Genomic DNA, 19,021 nt, shown 5'->3' with positions numbered 1-19,021 from the left:
GCGCGGCTTGCGAGCACCATCTAGGTTAGAAAGTGGGAAGCACACAACGATTTCCGCTATGTTTTGTTGGTTTTTTACTTTCTGGTTCGTCTCCGCGCGCCGCAAAACGTTTCGGATTGTCCAGCGAGCGCGTCGATCATGGCGTCGTCATCGCGCGCAGACGCTCCTGAAAGAAGTCGTGTTTCTCGCCAATCGAGCGCTTCTGTAGCTGATTTTGCGGATGTAATCAGTAGTAGTGAGCCTGAAGAAGACGTGGACACATCAGAATTCAGCAACGATGACGAGGATGCATCAAATCAAGCCGGAACATTCAGCGGGTGAGTGGCAGTTCTATGTGCGGCGCACATAGCGATTACTAATATATAGTTATGGGCAGTGGAGCATGTACTCACAGCTATATTATGTATTTTCAGGGTCTCAACGTCATACGGACACGATTCCCTGCCAGCAGCTGTAAAGCGCGTGCAGTTTTTTCCGAGAAGAAACCCGGGGGTCGAAGTTGGCGGCGCGCTCCGGAGTAATGCATGGCACTTTATACGGGCCATCGATGTCTTCCAACTATTTTTCACAGCAGAGATAATCAACGTTATCTGCGAAAACACCAACAAATATGCGTGGACGCATATTTTAGAGATGCAGACTTACGCAGAAAAGGACGGCTCATGGAGAAATTTCAATCCGGGTGAAATAATGCAATGCATTGGAATCCTGATATACATGGGAATTGTGGAACTGCCTCGCCTCCATCTATATACTGGAATACCTCGGAATTGTTTTCGGGCCTTATTCCTCCAAAGATTATGCCCAGGAGCCGATTTTTTTCGTTCCTTGGTTTTCTTAGTGTGATGGACCCGGAGAAGACTGACCCTGTCTGCGATGGCAAGCTGCACAGGATCGCTCATTTACTGCAGCATATGAACGGCGTGTCAGGTCAGCTTTTCCAGCCATATCGAAATTTGTGCGTCGACGAACGAATGGTTAAATCAAAAGAACGATCGGGAATTCGGCAGTATATGCGTGACAAGGGGGTCAAGTGGGGGTATAAGCTATGGGTCCTCGCTGACTCAAGAACAGGCTACACTGTTCAATTCAGTGTTTACACCGGAAAGCGAGAAACACCCAGCTCAAAGGGACTGGCTTATGACGTTGTAACCCGCCTTTGTGATGCATATTTGGATCAAGGCTACATTGTCTACCTTGACAACTTCTACACCTCGACCTCCCTCTTTGAACATCTCCTTGAAAGGAAGACTCTCTCTTGCGGAACAACGCACAAAGATCGTCGTGGATTTCCCTTCCAGTTGAAAGACTCCACTTGGGAGAAAAAAGCAACTCGAGGTGACATTCACTGGCTGCGGCGCCGTGATGTGCTGTACTTGCAGTGGAAAGACAAGCGCACTGTAAACATGATAAGCACAGCACACACTGCCAACAATCACGTCACTGCAATGCGAAAAGTGAAGAGAGGAGATCAATGGACAAAGCTCCCCATCAAGAAGCCGCTTTTGATAGAAGACTATAATAAGGGCATGCTTGGTGTTGACAAATCCGATCAACTTATTGCTTCCTATAATGTCTTGATGAAGTGTGTCAGGTGGTGGAAGACACTGTTCTTCCACTGCATTGACATTGCTGTCGTCAACAGCTTCATCATTTTCCAGGAACACAGGGAGCATCACCCCGAGATAGAGGAGCTCTCCAGAAAGGCTGGCTTTGACCAGCTTTCATTTCGAATTGAGCTGGTAAACCAGATTTTTGGGTTGGACGACAGACATAGTCACCCTCCACCTCCTCCAAAGAAGTCTGAGCACAAGCCCCAGGTGCAAGAAAAGCGCCATAACTGCAAGCTCTGCTCTGAAAAAACCAAAGTAGAGATGAAGACGGCAGTTTTTTGTGAGCCATGCGGTGTGCATCTCTGTTTCATCCTGACGAGGGACTGCTTTGGAGAATGGCATGCCACTCAACCACGCTAACTTTTTTTTTGTGGAAAGAACAGTTTTCTGAAAAACTTTCTGAAACTTGTGTTATTTCTTTAGAACATATAAGGATACAAAATGTATACCTTCAAATTTTTTTACCCCTGATATTTTTCAAGTTGTGCACCTTTTTCCAGCAGAGCGATGTGCTGACTGTATAAATTTTTACTTTATAAACATTTTTTCATTAATTTGTGTAATAAATACATATGCAATATTTATGTTATTGAATAGTACATTCCCTTAGCTACATGTTGATACCAAACAATGTAAATAAGGCATTCGTGCATAGCCGCCAAAAAATATTTCCTTCTACCTAGTAAAAACTGCCCTTTTTCCCCTGGCAGCGAAAGAGTTAAGCGGGTACGGTTTAACGAAGTTTTACTGTACCAGTAAAGACTGTGTGGATGGGCTGAGCCACCCGAACAAAGTCGACAAAGACAATGCTCAACTCTGGTAAGCATGGCACGCACCTTGAAGTGGTTCTGGGGCTTCCCAGGGGTGACCGCCAACACCACCGCTTGTTGGCCAACACGCGTCGTATATTCATCAATGGTTGCCTTCAGTTTCCTGCAGGTATTGCGAAACAACACATCCCACTGTTCAAAGACAAAGTCACAGTTTCACCAGAAAGGCACATCACTGATGGCGATAGCAAAGAAACTCCTGACGAAGTAACATCTGTAGTTTTATCGGTATCATGCGCACTCGGGCAAGCATGAACAGATCTCGCTGGATGACCATGAACTCGCTGCTATAGCGCGAGTGAACACTTCCCACTGTGTCACTGAAACTTGAGATTACGTGAGACACAGGAACATGCTTGCTAACAAGTTTTCTTGACTTGCTATAACTGTATTTGGTTCTCTTTTACTGAGCAAACATTTGTCATATACTGCTCATTCCTGTAATGCCATCAGACCTTGCAAGAGTGCTAAATAAATAAATGCGTATCAAGAGAATAACCTTCACGTCTTGCTCTTTGCACTTGCTGCAGAGAAATCACTGTCAAGATGTGGCAAACGTCTCCCCTGGCCCCCTCCCCCAGTGGTGTGTGTGCCTGATCACATCACACTGCACGTTCACTCAAGCAAGAGGGATTGTCAGATCTAGTTTTTCCCCAAGTGCTGCGAGCAGGAAGTATGCTTGAAAAATAATTCTGACTTCAGGTGACGTTTTTATAGCTTTGCACCAAATTTACTAGCCATGCAGGCTGAAAGTACAGGCTTGAAATGACTGAAAACTTTGTGTCACGACATTACTTCGTTATATGCGAAAAAAAAAAATGTTTTCAATGGAACTAAAATGGAGAAATGAAAAATGTTTGTTACAATGCAAATTTCATTAGATCCAAGGTTCATTACATCGAGGTCTAACAGTATAATAATACATTATTGACATGTGGACTTGTTTATCGTGTATATCGTACTTGAATCTAATGCGCACTTTTTCATTCTGATAAAATGGGTCCAAAAATTATGTGCATGTAAGAATCGAGTAAGACCCTAAATCTGCGTTACCATATCGCCATCGGCATTTCAATATGGCTGCCTCATATGCGCTTCAAGCGTAGCTGCTGTAGCTTCCTCCATGTGCTGCAGTACGTGTGCTTAGGCAATGTTTCCATCGGCTTAGGTTAGTACACCGTCCGTCTTCCAGTTTTATGCAATTGCTCAATCAGCATGGAAGTGCCAACTGCAAAGACATGCCGAGTTGGTCACAATGCCACAATTAAAAGGAAAGCGATCTCATGTGCGGAGACAGATGGAAATCGGGCCACATCGTGGGCGTTCAGAGTTCCCGAAGCTGGCGTGCGGGACTGGTGCAAATAGGAGAGGTGTCCTATACTGGCAGCTGCTACGTATGGCGCAGCCACACAGCCACACAGCCCCTGTCTTGAAAGCGATCTGCGACGGAGAGAGTCTACGCATCTAGGCACACCACGCTGTGTTCTCGTCGCTTAGTTCGTGTTGAAGCGAGAGGTCACATAAAGGTCAATTGGCTCATGTCTGCTACCGCACTTCCTCACTCGAGCGTTTTGATAAAGAGTTTCTGTGGTCGCCGAGTGAGACATGTTTGTGTTTGTTGTATTTCTGTATGAAAGAATGAGGTGCGTGGTACTGCAAATGATTTTGCTTTGTTTAGGTCATGACAAACGGGTGCACGTTACAATCAAGGGAGTTTTTTTTTCTTTCTTTTTTTGATCACGGAAAACGGGCACACGTTAGAATCGCGGGCGCATTAGAATCGAGTAAATACGGTACGCATTTTAGAAGCATGTGTTTTTTTTTAGTTTTTTTTTTAGAGGAACTCTTTCAGTTGTGGAGGCAACCGGCTGCTGCGCTTCGGTCATCTGGGCGGGGCCTCCCCTTTTTCCCTAAGTTGTACCCGACTATAGTCATCACCAACCTATCTGATTCATTACCTTGTGATGACAAAGGCACTGACACTGGCCCCAATGGTGAGCTGATGCCAACGTGGCAAACCCCGTTTAAGTTTGTAATCAAATTGCAATGTGCAAGCTATTTGCGAACCCATTTTCTTGGATAGAAGGTACATATTACAAGTGGGTAATTACACAATCAGTCATTGTGAGAAGCTGCTATGGGCAACCTGGACATAGGCATTTTCGTCAGAGATATGCTATCTCTCTCTCAATGAAAATGCCAATGTGCATAACCTGTCCCCAAGCACTGTGAAACCTGATGAGGAAGCCAGTAGTGTCCCAATTTGGGTCACTGTAAATGGGTAAGGTAAAATGTCGAGGTTTCTGTGGCCATTAACCGTGCAGTGTGCTGCACGGAGATCTGCGACGAAGAGAGTCTACGCATCTAGGCACACCACGCTGTGTTCTCGTCGCTTAGTTCGTGTTGAAGCATCACTAGTTGGCACACCGTGCCAGAAGATGCAGCCAGCTCCTTTGCATCTGCATCGCCCACAATCGAGCTATGCATGTGGAGAGGAAAAAAAAAAAAAGCAAGTGCCCATTTCTCGGCGAGCGCAGAAACGCACCACAATAACAGCAGCGGACAGCCCAGTTGAAAGAAGATGGCGCCGACAAAGCGAAATGTGTCGCTTGAGACGAAGCTACAAATTTTGCAATACTCGAAGCATGAGTTCACGCAGGAGTGCTGCAATCATTATGGTTTCAACCAGGGGTCATGCCGATCAACGGAAAAGGTGGGCTTTGTGCGCCAGGATGAAGCCCCCCATGATAGTAGAACATGGTGGAAGCTGCTGACATTACAGAGCTCTAGCAGCACGTCGCTACTAACGATGAAACAGGTGGTGCTTCGATGGACGAGTTTCTGAGTGCAGATAGTGCTGCCTCGTTATGCAAAGAAATCTCCAATGGGGTGATCGTTGTCACAACAGATGGCAGTGTTGTACGACGGGGACGATGAGAATGACAATGACCAGTCTTTGACACAGACCCCGATATACAGTGGAACCCCGTTCATACGTTTTTCACCGGACCGAGGAAAAAAAACGTAACAGCCGGGAAAACGCAACAGTGAGGAAAGCTCCGAAAATGAATGAAAAAAGTGCAGCTTTACTATAGACAATTTATTTCCACAGAGTGCGTTTAGAACTTAAAAAAGTCTAGAATGGTTACTTGCCGTTTCTTTCGCTCGCTAGAAATCACCACACGTTTCTCAACAGCCTGGAAGGCCGCATTTCTGTCAGCGTCACTGTGAGGTGCGACGTACCTGCGGAGGAGGTCCAGAGCCGCGACGGCTTCTCCAAAGCTAGGATTTGGCAACTCCCCGGCATCATGCGGCTTGTGCTCCTCGTCGTCACCGCGCCACGGCAATGGCAACGGACGAAGGAATATCCGCGGGAAATTTTGCCCTCTTTGGCGTAATCATGCTAATGATTGGTTAGTATTGCTGCGGATCACGTGCGTCCGAGCAGCCCGGTTGCGCGCAGCGCGGCGTGGTTTCGCGAGAAATGCAAACAAGAGAGGAGAACTGGCCCGATAGGCGGAGCAACGCCATGAGCATCGCCAACTTCCGGCTTCCCTTTAGCTATAGCTTCACAAAGAGTGACGTCAGGGCCTCTCCTAAGTTTCCCTCCTCCGTGAGTCGACCCGTCCAACAAACCATGCGGTGACCGTAATCACAATGATAGCGAGAGCATTTTTCACGTATGGCCATCTATTGGTGGCCTCTCGAACTGGCGTGCGGCTTCTTGCAGCCAGTTCCACAGTCAAGCCCAGCCAAGCCCGGTCAAAACTCGTCAAAAACCAAAATGGCGGTTGGAGCGCGTTGCCTACTTTAGCCCAGGCGTGTTCGGGTTGCGACGCATCATGCGGGAACGTTTTCACAGCTACTACGTAACAGCAGGGTTCCTTATACATTGGATCTTATGGAGCTATGCCGGGACCAGATGAAAACGACGTAGCAGCCGGGAAAACGCAGCAGTGAGGAACGTAACAGCGGGGTTCTACTGTATATGCAAAGTGCATTGTCGTCAATAGAGTCACTCATTGATTTTATGTATGCTAAATTATTGCCGCTAGTGTTTGCGCAGCAGCTGGACACCGCAGTTATGAACCTGAAATTCCCGCAAAAGCAAGTGCAGATTTCTGACTATTTAGGCACATTGCCGTGCTGTTTAAAGGTATAAATAAACATTTTATTTTTACAGTCTAATTCATACAACATCTATTTTTAAGCGTAAGTGACAAATCTGGTTTCGGAGCTACAAAGGTATGTTCAGCAGCTTTTTTTTTTTTTACTGCACTCCAGATACAGTCAAACCTGACTATGTCAAACCAGTTTACATTTCATTGTCCTATATATCAAACAATTTCGGAACACGGTATAGTTACGCGTATATATGGCAAAAATTACGCTTACATCGAACAAAAATAGCAGCGACTCCCGATATATCGAACTTCAAGCGGCAGAAAAGACCCCCCAGAAGTTGGCTTTCCTTCGTGGTGGCGGGGGAACCCGGCAGTGCGGCTCCATCCAACCACTCTCCCTAACGTGACCGCACTGCCTCAGGCGAGCTGTCAACACACCCCCCTGTATCCAGGCCCGCCTGCAGCGCTTGCTCAGACAGCGAATCAGAGGCTCTTGTGCCCTCGTCATGCAAAATTGCGCAAGTGCGAGTTGTCTCCCTGCTTTTCTGGTTGATTGTGTTTGCACCTTGTGGGCCTTCTCCCACTGTGTTGCCGTGATGAAGCAGCAGAATTCGCCTTTAGTTTTGAAGCTCGAAATCATAAATTGGGTCGCACACGATGAGAAGTCGTATGTCACTGCAGTGTGCAAGATTCCGAGGAGCACTCTCAGCGCAATCTTGAAGAATAAGGGGGAGATTAGGGATAAAGCGGCCAAACTCGCGACCCGGTGCCCGTGGCGCCCAAAGCGTACGGATAGCAATGTGCGAGTGGTTCACCCGAAATTGCTTCAGTCATAACGGCTTCCGCGTGCTCGGTGATGACTGTAAATTTTGATGAATGCGACGAAGCCGTTGCTGCAGCAACAGCAAAACCTCGTTAAACCATACCCGCTTAAACAGTAGTTTCGTTTTAAAAGTAGTAAAGTCAAATCCCTGACTCAGTGGCCATTGAACATAATGTGCTTTGTATCCGCATAAACCGTACCAGGTTATTGCATACGCATCAGTTAAAACGTAGCGTTTCAACTTTTTGTTGCACAAACACGGCGGTGAGCCGTCTCTTTCGGACGGCCCGGCAGAACAACAAGCCTCAGAGATCGGAACAACGGCCTCCAAGTGCCCTGTGAATTTTCGCGAAGCCACATCAACATCAACATCATTTCGACGCTGCGCTTTCTCTATGGCCGTGCCAGAGAGCGTTATGGTGTCGTGCAAGCGAGGACTCGCGTGGTTCCGAAGCTCGGATAAAAAAGACGCTGGGTGCTCAGCATAGAAGAAAAATTAGACATTGTCCGTGCTATCGAACGTGACACAAAGAAGTCGGCACTGGCACGCAACAGGGATCTGCTGTTGACTACAGTGTGTGGCATTTGGAATACTAAGAAGTTGCTCGGCAGTGCTGCTGCGACCGCAAAGACATGTCGGCTACGAGGTTCGACTTTTCGCCATCGTTGCCAGTGTTGTTGCCGAAGTGTCGCCTAGCAACAGTGGTAAGGACACGGAAAGCGACAGCATGGGTGATTCAGGCCCGACAGTGGCACAAGCTACACGTTATGTCAGCCTCATGACAGCAATCGTCGCGACAAGAACAGGGGCACGATAACGTAACTCTATTCCAAACGAAAAGTATTCCAAACTCCGGCACCCAGCAATGAAAATGCGCCCTTGGAACTTCTGCAGCACTACTGCCCGCGTGCACGGAGAATACGTAACGCCAACGAGGAATCTGCCATGCGAGCGTTTGCCAAGAAGAGGGGGCAGGCTGAAAAGCTGGCACGCAGCTTCAGTAAGTTTGAGGCCGCTGTCGTCGTGCTAGGCCGCCGCGGCATCAAACGAAAACACTTTTGTCGAGCGAAGTTTATAAATACTGCATGTTTTTTCCCCCTTTCATCGCACTCTCTCTGAGTTCCGTTTTCGACAGGTAAGTGGGCGATCTCATGCTATTTCGGTTAAACAGTACTACCGTTTAGTACGCACTTTTTCCGAGCTCCGGCCAACTACGGTTTAACGAGGTTTCACTGTATTGCCGAAGTTTGAAGCGAGCTGTCAGATTTGCGACAGCCGTTGACGAATCAATGATCGACGAGTTTGTGAGTGCAGATGATGGTGTCGCGATCACGGGAGAGCCCGGAAACGAAGACTACATTGCCGACATCGTACCGAGCACAAGTGAAAGTGGGCACAATGAGGAAAGCAACGACGGTCCTTTGCCCACATCCTCCAAAGCGATTGGTGTGCTCGCACTAGTCCGGTGCTTCTGCATGAATGCGGAAGGTTGCGGCCTCAGCTGCTCCGACTCCTTAGACAATGTGGAGAAGTGTGCGCATCGCAGGCAGCGAAATTTCCCAAGCAGAATAAAATATTTCAAAGAAATATTTCATGGCAAACTAAGCTAGCTTCATCAATAAAGTGATCTTATATTGGCCTCGAGCTCCACCACTGGAAAAGCTGGCGCCACTGTCGGCATGACGTGCTATGAGGGATCACGTGAACATAGCGGCCACGTCGGCTGCTTCGGGAGCACCGAAGAGAGCTGAAAACGAGTTTAAATTCCCTCGTACGCGGCGGCCCTCATTTAGTGGCGAGATTTTCCCTCTTCGAGTGTCTCCTTTACAACGCTTGAAATCGCTACAATAGGTAGTGGCTGGCTTTGAAGGCGCGCAACATGGTACGCTACTGCTTGGTGCAGCAGTGCCGGACGTATGCAACGGAGCCCTGTGTCAGCCTTATTCACATGTAGCCGCAGGACAAGAAGCTGCGTCAAGCTTGGCTCGCGAAACGTAAAACCAGCAAACAGTCATCGGCTACAACTCAGGCATGCAGCAAGAACAGACGCGAGGAAGATTTCTGCTACGTTGCCTGGTCTGCGATGTTCGGAAAACGCGCACTGAGACGCTCGCCCGAGTCCGCTGCCCGACTAATGTCATGACGGTTTGGTCTATGAACTTGTCGATGCTATAGATATTGGCAAGTTCACTGGAGTGGAAAGGGAGCAGTAAGAAGCACATTTAAAAAAAAAGCATGGCATATGGTCATGTTTGTGTTATGAATTAATGCACTGGATTACAAAAAGGAGCAGCGAGAAATTGCACGCTGAGAACACCGATAAACATACAGTGCGACGCAGCTCGAGAAATAATATTGAAACGTCCAAGAATTTAGAAGAAAAACAAGAATGAATCGTTCCGACGGCACATCACAGTAGGGTTCGAAGTCTCTACAATGAAATTATTTTTGAACATGATAGTGCCCACACAACAATGGTTGCTTGTATACTGTCAAATGCTCATATTCTGCAGCTTAAAGCTCGTGGCACGGCGCGAAAACGCACACGCGGCGAAAGCGAGACAGTGTGCAGACAAGCCTGCAGACGCGCAGTTGGTCGCTGCGAACCTGTGCAATCGCTGCATTGAGACTTCATTCTATTACGCTCCATTGAGTTATAGAAACACTATAAGAACACATTTCACGTAGTTTTCTCTCAGCGTTTGCCTACCTTTCACGCAAGAAGCCGGTTCGGGAGACTCCATCGCGGCGACCGCGCGCAGTGTTGTTCACTGTACGTATTCGGTAAAGAGGTAGCATCTGTGAACGATTCTGTGCTTTCAGTTTGCCCAAGATTATTATTTAGACAGTAAAAAACTTCTCTTGTTTCGAAAGTACTTACAGAAATGTCCGGGAGAGTTACTGCGTGGTGTTTTCAGTGAGCGCTGACAGCAAAACCTACGAGGAGCGCGCCGCGCGATCCCTCATACTACGCCAGCGAAGCACTTCCGGTAGATGGTGACTCCGTAACTCCTCGCTGCCGATAGGGTATGTGCTTTTATGACATCCAATTATTTAGCAGGCTTACCGTATTTACACGATTGTAAGTCGATTCAAATGTAAGTCGACCCCCCAATATTGCGTGACAGGAAAAAAAAATGAGAGCATACCCGAGGGCGCATTCGAGAACAAAAATTTATTAGTAGCTCACATGGTCACTGGACTACTTGTCTATACTAGTGCTGCCATCGTCATCGTTGCTGCGGTCCCACAGTGCGTCGCAGTCTAGCGAAATTTCACATTTGGCAAACGACCGCATCACGACATCTTGTGAAACAGCAGCCCACGCCGAATGCACCCAACCATACGCAGCCGTCAGGGAGGCTCCTTTGACAGGTACCGTTGGCGTAATTTTGCGGTATACTGCCGCCAGCCGCTCGTACTCACGATGGAGCAGGGCCTTAAAAGGCGAAGGTCCGGGCTTGTCATGGTCATGAAAATTACCATGTCGCACTTCACTGGCAGGGACCGATCACGCATTTCAGCGACGTACACCACAAGCTTAGCCTACAGCTCTAGAAAGCATCGACACTTCGGCACGTGGGAAATTTCTCACTTGCCGTCACAAGTGAAAATTTCGCTTCGTTGCAGTTGCCACTCTCGCACCACCCGTTCAGAAACAGAAATTGCGGACCGCTGCGCAGTGATTTGTTTCTTTGGCGTAAAGGATGGCAGCCCTCTTGAACGCTGCTGTGAACGAGTGCCGAACGATTAGTGGGCCTGGAGCACTCGACGACTGAGGAAGCGTAGAAGTAGCACGTAGCCGGCAGTCAAGTGGAACGTGTCAAACCAATGCCAATGCCACGGCCGCTCGATGCAAAGCAAGGTGCGGCCAGCTACGTCGCGCCGCGGACAATAGGCCGGCGCGCCTCGGCCGAGTTTACAGTTGCGACCGCTTTTCTTGGTGAGGGCGCCACCGGTTGGGGATGCTTTCGCGACTTCGCGCCGGGGCTAATCGGGCGTTGGTTCTCGCGTCAGAACGTGTTTGCCTCGTGCTCTACGCTCCAATCTCGTGCTTTTTCGCGTGCGTGTGTGTGAGCAAGTTGGTTCGCGTCAGAACGTGTTTGCCTCGCGCGATATGCATTAATCTCGTGCTTTTTTGCGTGCGTGTGTGTGAGCAAGTCGGTTCGCGTCGGAATGTGTTTGCCTTGTGTGGTATGCATTAATCTCGTGGTTTTTCGCGTGCGTGTGTGTGAGCAGCTTGCCTGTGCTTGCTGTGCTTTGTTAAGGCTTTTCAGTGTGCGTGTCTGCCGTAGCCAGCCTTGTTCATGTGGCGCGATGATGCGCAACTGTTGTGTGCCACTCTGCGACACAAATGCCAAAAAGGACCCGACTGTGAAACATCACGAGTTCCCATGCAACTTGGAGCGTCGAGAAGCGTGGCTAAAAAATATCTCTCGTCAAGGAGCGGCGGGAAAAGGAAGCAAGTGGGAACTGAGCGATAGACCTCTGGTATTTTCCCTGCACTTTACACAAAGTGACTATAAAACGAACACGGAACTTAGGCTCCTGCTTCCGAATGCGGTACCGACCGCATTTTGCAAATATCCACAGTACCTGCAAAAGGAGAATGTGTAGCCCAAAAAACGCTATCGAGGAAACTTTACTGATCACACAGTAGTTGAGGCAAGTGATAATTGCGGCAGCTCAGGAGAAAGCCCCAACATTGAAAGTGCCTTGCAGTTTCTCAGTGACGAGGTGGAAGCTCTAGTTCCAGAGACTGCCTTAGAATCATGCTCTGAACGTAGTTTTTCTGTTGACCAGGCCTGCCAAGCTACATTAGATAATGTGGACGTCCTAGAACAGTCAAAGCAAGCTGTCAAGAGATTGAAAAAAAAAAATTGCCCGTCAAGGAGAAGAGTTGAAAAAATTGCAGTCCGAACGGGACGAAATGAAAAACCGCCTCTTAGTTTATGAAAACAACAACGAAATTCAGTCCTTTGTTCAGGTATTACAAAGAGCGGAAAAAGGAGACAAAGCTGCCGTTTTTATCAGCAACCAAGTGGCCACTTCAGGGGAAAAAAACCTGCCAACAATGAAAGAATACTGCGGGAATGTGTTTTATGGAAAGCGCGCTCAATTAAGGGCATGGGAATATTCGAAGCAGAGGCTTTTTGAAGCTTCGTTAAAAGGGACGCACTCCTTAGCCTCTAGCATCACTCAGTATGCTTCGTTTTCATGAGAAACAATCTACTGATGATTATTTGCAATGATAAGCATTTTTATTTCATCTAAGTTAGTTTGCATTACTTGGGAAACTCGGTACAAGTCCTCTCTATGTAAAGTTTTTACTTTGCGTACGTGTTCACGAGAAGTGAATAAAAGTACTGATAGATTGCTTCACGTAGAACCTCTCGATGGAAGTGCATCACCCGGTCGTGCATCGTACGGGCAACCATCACGGATAGCGTCCAGGCGTATTCTAGAACAGATTTCCACCCCTGTGACAATCTGTTGGCGTTTGTGGCGTAATCGGCACTTCCATTGACGACTTAAAAGATTTTGTCTGCAATTTCCAAATATAAAACGCATTATTTACGCCTTGACTGGAGTGGAGATCGCGCGTGCCGACGCAGCTGTGAAAGTGCTCTCTATCAACAGCCATCCCCGAGCGGTGGCGCCGCAGCGGGCGCACGGAGAACTAGGCCCGAGACGCCGTTCAGGCGCGACGCAGCGGGCCGCACCTTGTGCTTTTGGATTGAGCGGCCGTGCCAATGCCTTTCAAAAGAGAAAGAGAAACCCGCGAGCGGCGTCTGCTCTTCCATGAACTACCGATACTCCCCACAAGCGCTGCCGTTCTGAGGGTGCCGCCGCAAATAGGAACAGCGGCGCTTCCATCAGCTATCGAACCCCACCCCCCCATGATTTTTGCGTGCACTGTAAAACTCTTAAAAATTTTGAAAAACCCTTCCTAAAAGCGAACAAACACGCGAGATAGCGAAAAGATACGGGCAGGGCCATAGAGCAAACATAAAATTGTAACAACGTTGTAGCTCCCGTTGGTCTCGCTTTTTTTGGTGGGGACATGTTTTGGTTTCGATTGTAAGTCGACCTCCCAACTTCAGTCTTTCAAATTTAAAAAAAGTGGTCGACTTACAATCGTGTAAATACGGTATATAGAATTATGCTCTATATCGAACTGATAAGTGTTTTTTTGCAAGTTTGATACAGCCGAGTTCGACTGTACAGCGACGATCGGCTATAACACTCGCATTTTTGTTCTTGATATCATTGTAACTGAACTGCACTGTATATTCAAAGAGAAACTTCTTTCTTTGATAGACCAATGCGTTTCTTCAAAGACACTTTCTGCAAATTGTTATATAGAAACGCCTTGAGTTAACAAGGAACAACGCAAATACTTTATCACCAAGAAGCAATATTTATACAGCCAACTGAAGATTCTTGGTTCCGAACTAAAGAACAAAATGAAAATGGCAAGAAATGAGAACATGTTAGCTCTTGGAAGCAAATTCAAATTTAATCTGAAAGAAGTGTGGCACTACATTGAGTTCATGTGGTCAACAAATAGTGAAGATATTTCTGCTGTACCTGCTCTAAAACACAAAGGAAATTTAGTAAAGGACGACGTAGGCAAAGCTGAATGTTTTAATCAACACGTCCACATTATTTTTTCCCTAAACTCGTCAAATATTGTTTCATATGCACCTAGGCAGCTACCAGACATGACAAACATGGTAGTTTCAGGCATGTTGTTACAATTCACTTTGTGCTGCAATGAATGGAACGGATGCCAACGCCCGACACACAATGAGCCTAATTGTCACGGTTGTCAACATGAAAAGACTTGTCCATTGAGTGTGTGCGACAGGATTATGCACCAGTGCAAATCCCACTCTCCTCTACCCTACGTTCAACTGTTCTACGCCAAAGAGCGGTTCCTCTCTGTGTCCCTCAGTGGGGGTTGGCCCGACGTGTCCCAACAGAGCCCGCTACCAGGGAGCAAGAGAGCAGTAAAACACGTTGTGGCGCTAGTTGGTGCATAGCTTTCAATAGATGAAGCACCAATAGTGACGGCACACTAGGAAGGAACAAACACAAAGACAAGCCTCTGTATTGGTTCCTTTCTAGTGTGCCGTCACTATTGGCGCTTCGTCTATTGAGAGCAAGAGAGAATGAGGCTGCCGGATGGTGTAGGGTATAGAAGGCCAGTGAGATGCCACGTGGAGACGCATCTTCCCTGCCCTTGCGTGCAGGAGCATGCATGCCAAATGTGCTTTTTGTCTTAGAGCGCACCGCACACCTGTGATGATCCCTGCAACAGCACAAACTCTCCTCTGTAAGCTAGATCCACATGCCGCACATGGCCCGATGCCATACCAGATCAAATGCTTAAACATTACAGCGCACACATTTCCCCATATTTTACCATATTTAATTAATCATTGAGCTCATTGAACACACCATTTCCCTCACTGACACATCCGGTGAAACTATCTGTGAATTCAAATGCACGAACCTTAATGCAGCTTTTTTATCTGCATTTACAAATGAAACCGATCTGGCTGTTTCTCCAAACCTCGCAATTATTCAGGAGACAATACCTACACTTATATTTTTTCAGAGGCAATTTTGTCACTAATAGAGAACTTACAATTTTCATCCCCTGCTGGCATTGACAACATCAATGCTAAGAACACCAAAGATACATGTTCCTCTCTGTTGAGCTTGTTATTCACTCAGTCACTCCTCACAGGCCAAATGCCCAAAGATTGGAAACAAGGGAAGGTCGTTCCAGTCTACAAATCAGGTAACAAGAACTCACCTCTAAATTACCGTCCCATTTCTCTAACTAGTATTCCCTGCAAAATCATGGAACACATAATCTATACTCACAACATGGCATTTCTCGACTCGAATAACTTTTTCAATCCTGCCCCAGCCCGGGTTTCGCCGCAGTCACTTCTGCGAGATGCACCTTGCTGCATTCGTACAAGATCTGCACTCTAACCTTGATGCTAATCTTCAGTGTGACGTAATATTTTTAGATTTTGCTAAAACCTTTCATAATGTACCCCATAAATGCCTACTGATAAAACCTTCCTGCTTAAAGTTTCACCCTAATATACTGAAGTGGATTAAAGAATCTGACTAATCATTCACAATTTGTCACCATTAATAATAGGAATTCTAATTCAGTCTCTGTAACGTCAGGCGTCCCGCGGGGATCCGTGCTCGGCCCGCTACTTTTCCTGATATGCATAAATGATTTGCCGTTAAACATACCATCTAGCATACGTACGTTCGTGAAAGATTATGATATATCATGCTAGTCTTTCCACCGCCGACCAATCTTCTCTTCAAAGTGATATTAATGCTGCCCAGGACTGGTGTAACGAGTGGCTAATAGAACTTAATTCATGCAAGTGTAAATTTTGTCCATTCACCGTCGCTATAATCCTCTCATATTTCCTTACGTAATCTCTGAAGTATTCCTACCATTGTGTTCCTTATGTTTTCTAGTACAGTCAACAACTGAATTTTCGGATGCCCAAATTTTCGGACATGCCTGATATTTCGGACGTCTTCGCGGCACCGCCACGAGCCCCATAGAATCAATGTATAAGGACATCTGAAGTTTCGGACGCTCGAACCCCCCGCCGTCCAATTTTCCGGACTTTTTGACGCGACAGAAGGTCTTTTGGCTCCTCGCGCCACGCCCTTGCGAAGGAAATCGACTTCAGCCGAAGCATATCACCGCTTTGAACCACAACTAGCCAAATCTAGCCGTCAGACACTGATTTGGTCTGCCACGCTGGCTATGTTTATCGCCGCACTTCCGCCTCCGGCGGAGTTTCTGGAGCGGCGCCATTTCGTTTGTTTACGCCGGCCACGTTTTGGCTAGCGTGGTGTGTGGTTGTGCTGTTCAAGTGTGCTCTGCGATTAGGCCTAGGTGCTTTGACGCTCGTCAGCGAGCTCCACTGTTCGCAACTTGACGATTTCGCTTGCCTTCGATGGCCCCCACTCCGTCTTCGTCGTCCTCGCCGATGGCATCGAAGCACGGAAAGCAGTACCGTCGGTTAACGATGGAGAAGAAAGCTGCCATAATTAAGCAAGTCGTGAGCGGCCGATCCCAGGCTGGCGTGAGCAAGGAGTTCGGTGCCCATGGACAACGTGATCAACGACCTCCGCTCTGCTGGGGTTTCCATACCCACGGAAATAACTTTCGAACAGTTTGTTGACACTGACAACGAGCTCGACTTCTGCGCAGAACTGACTGACGAGGAAATAGTCCGTCACCTGACGGACTATTTCCTATTGACGGACTAGGGATTCAGAAGACTCCGATGTTGAAAATGAGGGGACAATGCCTGCGCCGACTACAAGCGCCGAGTTGACGCGTGCACTGTTGACTCTTTCATCAGTGTACAGTGCTGACATGACCCTTGCTCAGATCGAGGAGAATGTGATCGCATGCAACCGGAACGCCGTCCAAACAACAATCAACAAGTTCTTTAAGCCACTGCAGCAATAACACCAGCTGCCCGACGATGCAATGTACATAATAAACCGGCTGTCGGCTGCATACAGAGTTTTTGAACACCTCGTTTTATAACCACTTCACTGATGCTTTGGCAGGGTTTCGGAAGCCTGGTACTTTGCTCTTTACCTCAACATCCGATAAAAAAAGAAAAAGTGAGTTTTTTTTGCATGCATTCATTTTTTCGGACTGCCTGAATTTTCGGACGTTTTTACGTTCCCTAGAGGGTACGAAAAATCGGTCGTTGACTGTACAAGGCATGTGCCAGTAGGAATTTTTGTAGTGCGGTTTTTTCTATTGTTCTTGAAAATGATGAACAATGAATTTTATTTATGTTCAGACGTAAAGGCCTATTGGAAAAAGAATTACATATTTGAAATCAGCACAAAAATCTTAATAAGGTTGGAAAGTTTCATTACCATTGATGAAAAAATGAATATTATATCAAACGCAGTGCCCTCCTTAAAAGGACTGTCGTCGCATTGTTAGTGCGGAGAGAAAGCGAATGTCCTCGGCAGCTTTTCAAGCAGCTGCTAAGCAGAGGCAGCAAGAAAATCCCCATCCGGATTATTCCGCTGGAGCCTTCCGAGCCATTGGCTATGATGATTTCATGCATCCACGAGATTAAAATGCTTTTTTCACATGATGACTAGTTTTTTGAACTTTTCTCATCACACTTTTTTTGGTAATCAACAATATTCCGGGAGGCATAGTTACTCGCCTAATCATCCAATATGAATAATTTTTGCTCTATCTGATAGCAAGGCTCCCAGGGAGAGCAACAAGTCTACAATACTGCATTTCTGCACCTTGAAACATATTGAAATTTTGAGGAAGTTAAAAAAAAAAAATCACGTCAAGTAAAACTTCGAACTTTTGTAACTTCGGATAAAACAGAGGTAAAAACATGAGACAATGCTTATTCCACACCTTGAGCATTTGGGAATATGTTCACATAACTTTTACATTTCTCACTGCAAAACATTTTCTGCCAGTCATCCCGAAACATGGGAAGGAGAAAAATTGTATAAAATATTTTTCTCATTATATAGAGAAAAACTAGTTACATATATGCATCAAGCATATACAGTCGAACCCGACTATATCGAACCCGTTTACATCGAATTATTCTATATATCGAACAATTTCTGGACACGGTATAGTTACAATGAGTATACAGTCGACTTCCGTTAATACGAAGTTCACGGGGACCGCAAGAAACTTCGAATTAAACAAACTTCCAATTAAGCACAAAACACAAAAAACAGCACTTTATTTGTGGCGAAATCGAGTATTTTCTCTAAGAAAAATAGTCGGTCATCTTGCTTTGCTTCTTCTTGCTGAATCGCGCTGCTGAAAGCAAGTTCTGCAGGCTGTAGATGTGGCGGAACGCTTCTTCCGCGTTACCTTCAGCGGCAAAGAAGCGCGTCGCAAGAGAAAGGCCCGCAGCTACATCGGCAGCCTTAGGTTGCGGCTCACCTTCAACGTCATCGTCGCTTTCCTGAGTCGCTTCCTGGGGCCGAATAATCTCTGCAATTTCGCTATCCGTCAGCGCACCGCACGTTTCGACCGCCTTGTCTACGGCGACGTAATCTCCAAAATTGACGTCCCCGAGAGCATCACTAAAATCAGTGCCGTCAAGCTCGCTTGTTGACGCTTCCTCCGCTGAAATTTCAGAGGCATCCTCCGAAGAAGCTGCCACAAAACCGCAAGCCCTGAAGCAGTTTGCGATTGTTTCTTGCTTCACACGAACCCATGCTCACGGCAACATGTGGATGGCACTAAGCAGGCTCACCTCGTACTTTGTGGAGCTATCCATACACAAAATCATGCGCTCGAGGAGGTGCCGCCTGTACAGGACTTTAACATTCTTGATGATGCCTTGGTCCATTGGCTGCAAAACAGCCGTTGTGTTTGCAGGCAAAAATGCGAGGCGTATTGCACTCAAGGCTGGCACATTCACGTGAGCACTGCAGTGATCGACAAGGAACAACACCTTGCGGTTCGAAGCAGCAAACTTGCGGTCCAATTTGCTTATCCAGCTCTTGAAGATTTCGGCCATCATCCACGCTTTTTTGTTCGCCTTATA

General features: G+C 47.0%; 1 protein-coding gene across 6 annotated transcripts in view; it reads right to left on the bottom strand.

Annotated features, from left to right (window-relative positions):
- Nucleotides 1-19,021, bottom strand: part of LOC142558608 (DNA-binding protein P3A2-like) — a 221,067-nt gene that overhangs the window by 154,982 nt on the left and 47,064 nt on the right. For all 6 annotated transcript variants that reach the window (XM_075670767.1, XM_075670770.1, XM_075670771.1 and 3 more), the window contains exon 4: nt 2,450-2,546. In XM_075670767.1, coding sequence (XP_075526882.1) covers nt 2,450-2,546 — 97 coding nt within the window. The remainder of the gene's footprint in view (nt 1-2,449; nt 2,547-19,021) is intronic.

This window comes from Dermacentor variabilis, chromosome 9, assembly GCF_050947875.1.
Source record: "Dermacentor variabilis isolate Ectoservices chromosome 9, ASM5094787v1, whole genome shotgun sequence".
Taxonomy (NCBI): Eukaryota; Metazoa; Arthropoda; class Arachnida; order Ixodida; family Ixodidae; genus Dermacentor; species Dermacentor variabilis.
This window is presented reverse-complemented; position numbering and strand designations above follow the sequence as displayed.